General features: G+C 34.5%; 2 protein-coding genes across 12 annotated transcripts in view; both read right to left on the bottom strand.

Moving 5' to 3' along the window:
- Positions 1–1010, bottom strand: part of LOC122277547 (calmodulin calcium-dependent NAD kinase-like) — a 19670-nt gene extending 18660 nt beyond the window's left edge. For all 7 annotated transcript variants that reach the window (XM_043087575.1, XM_043087567.1, XM_043087613.1 and 4 more), the window contains exons 1-3: positions 895–1010; positions 637–825; positions 125–348 (exon numbers count right to left, since the gene is read on the bottom strand). In XM_043087575.1, the coding sequence (XP_042943509.1) occupies positions 125–348; positions 637–825; positions 895–904 (423 nt within the window). In that variant the 5' untranslated portion in view covers positions 905–1010. The remainder of the gene's footprint in view (positions 1–124; positions 349–636; positions 826–894) is intronic.
- Positions 1011–3243: 2233 nt separating this feature from the next.
- Positions 3244–10759, bottom strand: LOC122277512. Of its 5 annotated transcripts, none has more exons than XM_043087542.1 (7): positions 10456–10759; positions 10138–10257; positions 8150–8676; positions 5361–7617; positions 4427–4542; positions 4133–4245; positions 3244–3590 (listed from the first exon to the last, which is right to left on the bottom strand). In XM_043087542.1, exons 3-7 carry the CDS (start codon positions 8670–8672, stop codon positions 3483–3485), a joined length of 3117 nt encoding a protein of 1038 aa, XP_042943476.1. In that variant the 5' UTR covers positions 8673–8676; positions 10138–10257; positions 10456–10759; the 3' UTR covers positions 3244–3482. The 5 variants fall into 5 exon arrangements, with proteins under 5 accessions (XP_042943476.1, XP_042943459.1, XP_042943467.1 ...); XM_043087525.1 differs by having other exon boundaries at positions 10138–10369; positions 10515–10759; XM_043087533.1 differs by having other exon boundaries at positions 10515–10759.
- Positions 10760–12322: the final 1563 nt, after the last annotated feature.

Raw genomic sequence — 12322 nt, 5'->3', positions numbered from 1 at the left:
TTCGCTATCTACCTCTTCCTCTCGCTCTTTTTTTTTTTTTTTTTATTGGAACTTTTGCCATGAAAACTCGGGCTTAGAATTGAGTCATTGACCTATTGTTTGATTTGAAACTGTGAAGTAATACCTGACTGATCAAAAGAGAAGCTTGACCCCAATGGAATGCAAAATAACTGAGGATGCATTTTTCAAACTCTTCAATCAACTTCAAGCATAGAGACTGCGCGTCTGGTTCGTTAGCAACAAATTCGTAGATGCTATCGTCGCACCCTTTCGATTTCCTCAAATAATCATAAGCTAACTTGCATAGTTGGGGACACTCATTTGCATCTAGAAATCCCATTTGCCGAGCTGCACTGTCCAGGCCGCCATAAACAAAAATTAACGAATCTTCTTTGTTAATTTCTTAAACAACTTCGTTTCACGTACAACCATTTTTTAAACCATTTTATATAATTTTTTTACAACTATTTATTAAAAAGAAGATATTTATATAAAATTGATATTATTTTCTAATTTATTTTATCTGAATATCCCCATTTAACAGATAATTATAAAAAATAAGAGTACGTAAATTATTCTCTTTTTTCCCCCAACCACAATAATTAGGGTAGCTGAATTAGTGGATGGCGTAATTACCAACGTAATGTGAGAATCTCTCGAGCTTTCCGACACGGCTACACTCTGTCCTTTCTAACCGTGGAATGACATTTTCATCTCTGTCCGGTTTAGACCTCGGTCGGTGAAAACGTCTGGCCACGGCTGCTATGAATCCAAAGAAAGAGGCAGCAAGGATGTGCTTGATTACAACTCTGCCATGATCACCACCTGAATGGGAGTTTAATGGAAACTTCGTAGAGAGAGAGAGAGAGAGAGAGAGAGAGAGAGATGGCTTACCGAGCTGCATCTTGTTGAAACTCAGAGGAGTTAGTCGCTCAAGAAGGAGGCAGCTGAAGTCCAAGTTTTGCTCAGACTCATCCTAAAAAAGGTGTTTTATGCTGCGTCTGGACGTTGATAGGAGTTTAATTGAGTTATAAAAAAATAGTATTTTATGAGTTTAATTAAGAAGAATTTAATTTTTTTTATTGAGATAAATTTATTTTAAAATGCATGAAGTAAATTAATATAGATTTAAATTTTATTTTTATAAATTAAAAAACAATAAATCTCATTCATATTTTATTTGAAATGAACGGCTTTCGTTCTACGATCAAATACAATCTTATTATTACCTTGGGTGAAAATCCATCTCGCATGACTTGAGTCTGATAACGTTCCATTTAGATACTGACTTAAGTTAAAATAAGTTAAATTTTTTATAAATAATAATGAATTAAGATAGTAGAGTGAATTTTATAAAATTTATTTAAAATAAATTTAGATATATTTTAATAATTTAAATATATTTAAATATTAAAATAAATTTAAATTATTTATAAGAAATTAAAAAAAAAGGGTGCCTCCACGTTGGTTTGCCCTCTCCCTTCTCCTTTTAAACTGACATTTCAGCTACCCATCTTAAATATTTTTCCCCAAAGAAGGAAAAGATCCAGGAGAGGAGGAAAGGTTAAAAGAGTACGTACACACGTGTTGAAACTTTCAAATATCTAGCTCTGTTCATTTAAACCGAATTTTTTTTTTGGGTCCAAAACAAATTCGGGTCAGTACTGAGTACTCTTATAGGAAAATCTGCATAAACTCAGATTTAAAATCTGGTATCCAATTTTATTTTTTCTTAATTTAAAAGTTTTGATTTTTTTTTTTTTTTTGTCGATTTTAATGGACAGAAACTCAAGTAAATGCGCATTTGATCACAGCGCCTTTGATCAGCTAGATGACGCACGCACGCAGCTTGCTTGTGGAGAATGCACAAGTTCTAGGTAAGAGCACAACATCATGAACTACGTATTGGCGATGGCCCACATACCGTTTAGTTCATCTTCCAGTTCAACGATAGTAATGATCAGATCAATAAACTCTTGGACGATATAAGTATACTCAGATTCCGAACTGAAATCCAGAATTGAAGCGGAGGACTAGATATTTCAATGAAAATGCTTTGACAGGTGATATATATTTTTATTTAAATTTATTTATTTATTTAATAATTAAAAAATTATTTTTTAATAATATTATAATTTTTTTATAAAAAAAACATATTTAAAAATATAAATATATATATATATATAAAAGGTTGAAATGTACGACACAAAAATCAGTCCGACAAACAGAGGACCAAAGTCCAAAAGAAGCTTTCGCTTTCCAAAACAGCTTCACGGAATAATCTATGCAAAAGGTTCAAATTCTTCATCCATCCATCCATTCGTTTCTGCTAGCTCTCGTAACAAATTGGTAGACTATTTTAGGAAAATCAATTCAATATTGTAAACCGAAAAAGTTTCCTCCAGTCAGAGGTGAGAGGCGGACCTACTTTTACTAAAAAAAATTGAAAAATTAAAATATATCCTAATTTTTAATCATTATTTTATAAATATAGAAAATGATTTCTTAAAAAGATTTATAATCTCTATATGCTCTAAAAAATTTCATAAAATTTTAATATATTTAAAAATATCTCTCTAATTTTTTTCTATAGACTCAAAATTTTGTATAATTTATGTATATAATTTATTTTCAAGAATGTGGTCTCATCAAAATTAAATAAAAAAAATTTAGGATAAATAATAAACTTATTAATATGAATCTCAAAATTATTTGCTATATAATATTCTTAATATAGAATCTAAAGTCAAAATACAATAAAAATCATCTAAAGTTGGTGATCTATATGAAAAATAATTGAGGGGTTTTATTTTCTAGACTTCAATGAGCAAAAAAACTTATTTCAAGTCTATTCTAGTAAAAAAAGATACTTACAACAGTGAATTGTGCAAATATCAACATAAAGTTGTTGCTTTGTTCCTTTGATATGGTATCAGTAATCAGAGCAAATATTGTTCTGATAATGGCAGCAACTTCTTCAGTTTCTTCTTCTAATCTCTCAGACGATCCGTCCAGTATCATCTACAAAATGATGACAATCCAGGTGCTATTCTTGTTATACAATCTCTAACTGGGGATAACTATTATGCTTGGAATCGTTCTATGTTAGTGGCCTTGGGTGCCAAGAACAAGCTAGGCCTTGAGTGCCCACTAGCAGCACCCTTTCTGATTTCATTGCAGTTCAGGCAGCATAAACATTCGAAGCAGTGGAATCGGCAAAAGAGAAGTGTGACTATCTTGGCCTTAAATAAATCAAAATTCTTTTTCTTCTTCATCAATTCAAGATGGCAAAAAAAATAGAATATCCTAATTTCAGCTACACGTATGTGCTTTATGCATGCAAACATGAAAGGACTTCCAAAATTTTATATACAAAATACAAGGCTTGTTTTTGGTCAATTGCTTCTCGCTCTGTATTCGTGTGGGCTAGAATTTTAATCGCCCGAGGCTTTACAAAGATGGTTCCCGAGATCACTTGATTCCTAAAAGCCTAACATTCTTTTTTTCTTGAATTTCACTCTTAATTCTTCTTCAGATGGGATCTTGCCACCGTCCCTTGAGGTTGCACACCACCATGCCATGAGCTCATCCTGCAAAATGTGATGGGGATTTCACCATTGCAGTGGTATTGAAAGCTTGAAAGAGAACGTGAATCAGCAATTTACGAAAGCAGGCATGAATCGGCAACCTTCTTCAAATTACTATCTCGCATTTCACTTTAATTTCTAATTGCCAGTGTATTTGGTATGAATCAAATATTTGATGGATACAAACAAAGATGGAAAGAGAATTCCAGATGGAACAGTGATTTGTGAGTTGCCAATGAACTTGAAAGTGGTGATTAAAAAGATAAAGCTGTCATATCATGTGCTCCCTGAAATCAAAGCAGGGTTACTTCACAACTATTTAATGAAGAATAGAACTGCCACTTGGCCATATCAGCGTGGATTCTTCAATGTGGGAAGACAACCTCAAAGTAATAGATGTATAAACGTTATAGAATGTGGTAAAAGACATCAAGCTCGCAAGATCTCAATAAACAAGTGAATAACAATTGAAACTGAAAACTAATAGCTTAAAGGCATACAAACACTGCACTGCAAGAAATGACGAATTCTACTCAAACTATTACCTCAAGGAAATCATGATTGGAGATGTAGTGACTCTCGACCAAGCATTTTATTCCACCTACATTTACACGCACAGAATATTTGGCATTCTCGGGTGAATTCTCTCTTTGCTTCCCTGCTCATCCAGAAGAAAAATAAGAACGGAATGATAGGAAAAATGAGCCATGCTAAAGTCAAGGTTTAATGAATTGCATCAAGATGATCTAAAAATTTGTTATACATAGAAAAGTCTACTAATTATCAAATAGATTAGTTATCAAAACATACTAACAATCATGAGTTAGTTCAACTTATACCAGTTATGCAGGCCACATGGTATCCAGTTCCCCCCAGTCCTTCTTCCCACTTCCCAAGCCGCAGGCGCAAGAAAAAACCATCAAGATGTGACAGAGACGCATGGGAATTCATCCATCTGGTGCCCATGCAACACAGAATATTCTCTTAGCAAGCACATGGAGAGTATCAATTATGGAGATGATTATCGTAGGAAGAAAAGTCATCCCTTGTAAGGATTTCTTTCTAAAGAATAAGTCTGCTAGAAAATTGAGTTCTATCAAGATAAACCCAAAACCCAAATTTGAAAAAAAATCATTCAATAATTTGGTAGGAAAAGAAAAAACAACGAATTTTTGGAAGCCAATGCTTTTCATTGCAATGGTAGAGTAGGACTTATTCCTCAGACTATAAAACAGGGTTTCTAAAGTCCCATTAATCACGTAGACATGTAATTTTTCTCTACACAGCTAAGGTTCCACACAAATCCTCCACGTATGAAATAGGCTGTTATCTCATGTAAGAAGAAAAATGAATTCAAGAAAAAAAAAAAAGGAAATTATTGCCTACTCTACACGAGCAATGAAAAACAAGTAAAGGTGTCCCCACATCACTGATGAAAACTGAGCATCCTGAGAACTCTAAAGAATTGCAAATATTACCTCCATAGTGTATAAAACACCACCATATGAATTTGGGTTGAATTTAGTTGATTCTAAGTCTCCTATGCCTCAAACATACAACAATAGTTGGACTACAGTATAGAGTTAATCCCATAAAGGAAACTTCAGTAAACATTCAATTTTTCTCCATCCTTGAATACATGAGCAAAGTGTTGGAGGTAATATCAAGTGTAATTGAACATGTTACTTCTGCTGTATAGAAGCAATTCCAGTCAAACAAGTAATTAAGAGCACAAGTTTGCAGGTGATATATTGTTCTAGTATGTCCACTTACTCTAGGATATCTGAGCGTGACAAACGAAGGCTTTTTATGGCATCAAAGATTCCTTTCGGTACATCTGAAACTTGTCCATTGACAGGGATGATCTTTTGTTCTTTTGAGTAGTTTCCCCCAAAACTTGAAGCAATATATTTCGTCAATGAATTTGCATTTCCAGTTTTTTCAGGGGTGATTGTTTCATTCTGTTTCCAGTTACCATGTTCTGGTTTTCTAAGATAACTCCCATCACAAGAATCTTGAAATGGTCTCTCCCAACCAGTTAGCAGCTTCAAATTTTCGTTATGCTGCATTTTGCTAGGACCAACCAAAGAAGCACCGCCTTTTGTTTGATGTTCCCCTTTTGAGGAAGCACTGGGACATGCAATAGCCCAATGATTGAGCTGGAAACATTTAATGCATAAACAAGGCCATTCTTCAGTCCCGTTATATGTATAGACATTCCTCAGAAGATCTTCAATCTCACTTTCTTTTATTGCAGAACACTCTTGTAAACAGTGGCCTTTTATGCCACAAAAGATACAGGTTGTAGTTTCTCGACTTGCATTATCTGTTACATTTGATAGTATGCTGTGCTTGAGGGTGTCCAATCTTCTTGCAAACATTGAAGCCATTGCCTCTGAACTTCTAAATTTTGGGGAAGGCAAAATTAGGTTCAGTTTATACGCAGAGTTCTGACTATTGTGACATTTGATCCTTTCAGAACCAATGATAGCCTCGGTATCAGCAGGACACTTCTGTGATTCTTCACCCAAAGCAAGCATTGGGTTTTCAACTGAGTTCTCCTTCACTGCCACACCATTGTGGTTTTTGGAAAAACCCTTATGATTCCCTGCCCGAGGAAGAAGCCTTATGCAATCACTGGAGCTGTCAAGACCTACACCAATACTCGGGTTGTGATCACCCAAGTTTAGTACAGGGCGACAAGTTTTTGAACAAAGCCTAGTTACCCACAAGCTTCCCATAGGATCATTTCTGTAGCTAAAATCGTTTGTGGTCTTCCCTTCAGATGGTGCATCAGAAGCAATCTTCTCACCACTCTTAGTCTTATCTTTACCCAGAGATGAATTGGAGCTTATTACATTTTTCTCCTTACTCGATTCCACTCTGCATGAATTTTTATCCTCCCTGGAAATGGTCTTGCTATTTTCCTGACCGGGAGCAAAATTCACAGGAAAAACTCTAGGCTGGGTTGCCAAAGCTGCTCCATTTCCAGATATTGATTCCTCAAACTTCTCATTTGGAAGCAGAAATCGTTTGCATATGTTATCACCATCTCCCTGAATGGCTATTGGAGTAGTATTAATGATACACATCTTGTTAGCCAGCTCAAGTTCCTTAGATCCTTCCCCCTTTTCATGTGCTCTATTCAATGATGTTTCTCCTTCCATTTTTGGACCATATAAAGACTGAAAGATTGATCGGAAACCAATATTTTTTAACACTGGATCTTGATTCTTGTTGCATGTGAGGGGATTCTGATCAGGAAGATCCAGATCAGGAGGTGCAATAGCAAGAGCAGGAGAAGCTGTTTCAGTTTGAATTGGTTTCGAAAAGCCCTTCATCATGTTTGATATCCAATTCATAAAGGAGCTATCTTGTCTAATATAGGGTGCTGAACTGGGTGTTTCTTGGATTTGATTTTTCACTCTTTTACTCCCAACAAGTAAGTGTTCATCAAAGCTCTGCCTCTTCTTGCCACTTGATAGCAACCCAGCACTGTTGCAGCTTTCAACACTCTCGTGGCTATCATCTCCTTCCTTTGATGATCTTTCATTAACATCTCCATCAGATACAGCCTTTTCCTTACCTTTCCTTTGATTTCTATAGATTCTGTTGTTAGTTGGGGAGAGGTTACTTGGAAAATATTTGTTTCTAGGACGTATTGCTCCATAATGCTTAAAAGTGTTTTCTAATTTGGGAGCAAATTCTGATTCTACCATCTCAGCAGCTCCACCACAATCATTTTCACAAATTGGAGTCTGTAATTCATTCTCTGCAGTTTGCTCTGGCTTTGCCAGAGGCCTTCTGCCTGGGGACCTAAAATTCTTATCTGGAGTTTCAGAAGCATTGCATTCATCCCCAGGGTGAACATCAGAGGTCAAAACAATATTCATACCCAATATTTGCTCACTTCCAAGATCTCTGCCTCCACCAGTAGGATCCGCTGTGAACAATTCATTTACCATCACATCAGGTTTAGGTTCATCCGTTTTAATAGATAAAGAATCAAAATTCCTTCCATTTACCTTGCCTGTAGGTAAAAAATCAGCAGGTCATACCATGTCAGCGATGAAAAAATGGACAGAAGTAAAATATAAGAGAAAATTTTCACTTTACATGTAAAAGAAAACAGTCTGCAGTGCTTGTGTGTTTTTGGGAGCATAGCAAGTGCTTTTTTTTATTCGTTCCTTTAGAGAGTATAGAACCCTGTCTGTATTCCTTTATAGAACAAGAGAATTAATCGGTTATAAAACATAAAGCATTGACCAGTTTCGGCTCTATGAGCTTCCAAGAACTCTCTCTTGCATAACAAAGAGGAAAGAGAGCAGCATGCACATATAAAGCTAGAAAAAAATCTCAATGGGTCCGGCCAAACGGAGTCCCCAGGCTTTGTTAGACAGGCTTTAATAGGATAGACGATTGGAATGGATAGGTTCACGTTCATCGTTATACCAGTTAACAACTAACCAGAATCTTCTTGTTCACTAAGCAAATTTAGACTAAAGGCCTAGCATGAACCTTCCCTTCCAGACAAGTTAACAAGAAAAACATTTTTCCTTTACCTGTCTCGTCTACATGATTTGGTCCACATCCCAGCATGATATCAGCATCATTTGCAGGGGATCTAGTTATAGTATTTGTACCAGAAAGTTTACTGTTTGCATGAAATGCTGCTTGTTGTGTAATGACTTCCACATCTGTTGGTTTGCCAGTAGTGGACCTCTCGCTCGTAATGTTTTGAGGCAGCGAAAAAGCCACATTGCTTGGTCCTGCACCCCACATAAGAGAGCCCTTTTTATTGGCAAAGCCAAAATCAGCACATTTGAGACTCAAACCCTCATGTGGAGACCAGACTAATTCAGAGGCCACAAGTGTCATGTCTATCCTTGAACCAGCATTTGTACCTGCACCTGCATCTGATTCATCTTTCAGTTGTCTTTGAGTGCACTGGTTAGAATCACCCAGAGCAAGTCTCAAATCAACCCCTGGTTCTATGTTCTCATCATGCATATTAATCTTTGGTTGGATGGAGTCCTTAATAGGTGATGCTGAGATGCTAACTGGGATAGGATTAGGCTTCTCCATGGTACTGCACATGTGAATTATGTAATAATAGTCATGAATACCGACAAACTTAACCTGACTGCGATATAATATAGGACACAATGTTATCTTAGAAACTTATGACAGTAGGAATTGGCATTCTAAGTCCTAGAATCCTCTCAACCACATATTGAAAACATGTTGAATTTGTACAGCTAAAAATAGCAAGATCCATTTCAAGTAGAACAACTTCAATAGACTAGCTTAGATATCACCAGAGTGCTTCTGCAAACAAAAAGTGATGGTCTTAACAACAGTTATTGATGATGAACATAATATTAACTTTAGGCAATGAAAATTCAATATGTCCTCCCACTATGTTGACCCGCAGTTTCTATCATTCCATGGCTTTATGCTTATAGAGTTGTTTCACTCAGTATAATTGAAGCAATCTTCACGAAACCCTAATGAAATTATTTTCCCATACAATTAGAGACGCATCAAGGTAAAAAAGTATTCGAACATAAAAAAATGAAGAGTTATTACGATTCAGCTTTCATTATGGTGAGCACGCCTTGAAATAGACAAAGACATAACTTTGAACTTACACATTGAGCTTGTGATATCCCTAAATATTGCAAGACGAAATTTAGGGAATAACATAAGATTATCTTTTTGCTGCAGAAAGACCTAGGTAAATAAATCAAAAGTAAAATGATAGTAAAACGTAGAGATTTGGCCTTGCAACTCGATTAGGACAAGATTATATTTGCAAGATGTCCACAACTTCCGAAGATATTGCATATACTAATAAGTATTGCTAGTACTTGGAAGTTTGGGGCTAGCTGTCATCACCGATTGCTGATTAAATTTTAGTTATTGGTTTTGTACTTGGTAATCAAATTGTGAAAGAACATGACGAATTGACTGTGTGAAGAACCAGAAAACCAAACCTTTAGTACTAACACTGCGTTCACTAAAACACTGAGAGCATGCCCATGACAGCTACAAGAGTGTTACGGATAAAATATAAAAAGAAGTACTACAGACATAAAGATATTTCACATAAGTAAACTCACAAATTAACATAATTTTATTTGATAAGTTAGATATTGTAAAAAGTAACTTTATAATATGATGTACTACACCAATTTGTGGATTTACTTTTGTGAAATTCTTATGTGGCCAAAGCATTTCTCAAATTTAAAATTTACAAAATTAAATTTACCTAATCCCACCAGCTTAAGGTTTTGGGACACATGGTGACATCAGCTGCATTAAGATATCGTCGGGTAATATTTTTGCATATGAAAGGAATGCCTAACCTATTCTTTCATTGCCAAAACTTCAAAATAAAATACATAAAACCACAAATATATACATATATGTATATGTATGCATGCGTGCACATAAGATGCATATGCAGATATAATTTGCCTCGGAACAATAATCATTAATCAAAGAAAAAATGAAAGGAATTGTGAGCATGAGAAATGAAGCAACATACTGTGATTGATCTGCAAAATAGAGAGATCACATCTTGATTTCCCAGAACTAGGACGATTCCATTCTAGCATGGCCCACTGTAGACTCTAGATACAAAATACTCCAAGGGAATTTTCTTAAACTGTCTTGGAGATAAAAGTTAAAAATTAAAATATAGTTCCTTCACAAGAAGATATATTACATGATGATCAAGTCGGGTTCTCTGGCTTCTTGTTCAATAGTAAAGCCATAACCTTTAGAAATCAAGAGAGAATCAAACAAGAACACCATTTTAGTTTTGTAGAAATGCAAGTTTCAGAAGCTAGTCAGGAAAACTTACTGCAAAAGCAACGAAATTAAGAAATAAGCAAGGAGAACGATTGGGGGACACCCACATACCTATTGTCCCCCATAGACATGGGAATTGCTTTCCTTCTGCCAATTCCTTTATTATACACAGTACTCTAACAAGCCAAGTACAACCCAAAAGAAGATGTCTGTAGACTGTATGTATATAGACTAGACATACACGAGAGAGAGAGAGGGAAGAGGTGAGGTACGTGTGAGCGAAAGCGTGTGTCTTCGCGAGAGGGAGAGAGTGTCCAGTTACGAAGAGCATGCCATGCGTCCTGCTACCACAGTAACATGAAGCTGTGTACCCTTTCCTGAGATTCTGAGGTATGAGGTTAACCGTCTGCCGCGTGGAACATTCCCTACCAATAATATTACGTTAGAGTTAATTACAAATTTTAGTTGATTTATTTTGTAATGTCGTATTAAAAAGTGCGTACTTTATATCAATTATCCAAATGCTTTGTTTTATCAAAAATTTTATATGTAATTATTTTTGTGTATTTTTTTTATATATTTTATGATTGATTATGTATTAAAAAATTAATATAATAAAATATATAAAAAATATATAAAAATGACTATACATCATATTACTATTATTTTATTTATAAAATTAAAAAAGTAAAAAGAAAAAAATAACGCTTTTATGACTTTAAAAATTGACGCTTTTATGACTTTGGGGCAAAGGCAAGCAATAATTATACCATTAAAAAACGCGTATTCAGTAGAGAAAGTTAGCTTTTTTTAAAGAAATTGGTTTTTCTGCTTAGAAATTTTTTTTTTTTTTTTTTCTAAATCCGTTCTACCTATAAATTACATATTAAAATGTGTAGATTTAGAAGATGCTTGCTGAATAAGATGATATGAGAATTTTATAAATAATAATAAGATAGTTTGTGAATAATAATGAAACAATTCGAGATAAATATTTATTAAATTTTGATAAATGAGAGAAAAAATATTAAATAAAAAATATTATAAAATTAAAATATTATTATAATATAATTTTTATTTTAAGATTTAAAATAATTGATTTTTTATTTTATTTGAAAAGTTGGATGTATATAGACTACACCTTTTTTTTTTTTATTTTAATAAATAAATACGTAATCAAATACAAAGACATGGATCACATTCTTAATAACTCATTTAGGCTACGTTTAGGTGTTAAGGTAATTTTAAATGATTTTTGAATAATGATAGAAAAATAAGAAAAAAATAATGATAAAATATTAAATAATAGTAAAAAATAATAATAAATAATAATAAAATATTAAATAATAGTGCAGTGATCCAAACACAACCTTAAATAGAATCTGACGGAAAAATATGAAAAACATGATGACCATAAAAAAAGGAGTGGGAAAAAATATTTCATAAAAACTTATCTACGTTCAGTTGAGATTTAGACAATGGGGAGCGAACCAAGAGAAACAAGGTCATGATCAGCAACTTGGCAATTTGGAAGAGATACTGATCATAAATAATATCTAAAATCCAGATAATGTTGAAGGAAAAAGGGTCCCCAATTTCCAATGAAATCAATCTCAATCTCAATCATATATTATGTCTTTTGGGATTAGAGTGCTGAGCCATTGTCTACCGCGAGCCTGGGAATTTTGGATCATGCATTCGGCCCCACTACGCACTGGCGCTTTTACATTTCATCTACTACAGTGTCCGATTGTCCCTCTCAAGCTTCCTTATAATACAGCTAGGGCAATGCATGGCAACACGCCAAAGATGAAAGAACTCGTGCATTCGCTAGCTGTTGCTATTAAGAGAACAATCCACAATGCCATAAAGGGTTTGACCGGACTATCATTGGATTTAGAAGTTGTCGACGACAATGA

Source organism: Carya illinoinensis, chromosome 1 (assembly GCF_018687715.1).
Source record: "Carya illinoinensis cultivar Pawnee chromosome 1, C.illinoinensisPawnee_v1, whole genome shotgun sequence".
Lineage (NCBI taxonomy): Eukaryota > Viridiplantae > Streptophyta > Magnoliopsida > Fagales > Juglandaceae > Carya > Carya illinoinensis.
Note: the sequence above shows the minus strand (reverse complement) of the source record. Positions and strands in the feature narration are given on the sequence as shown.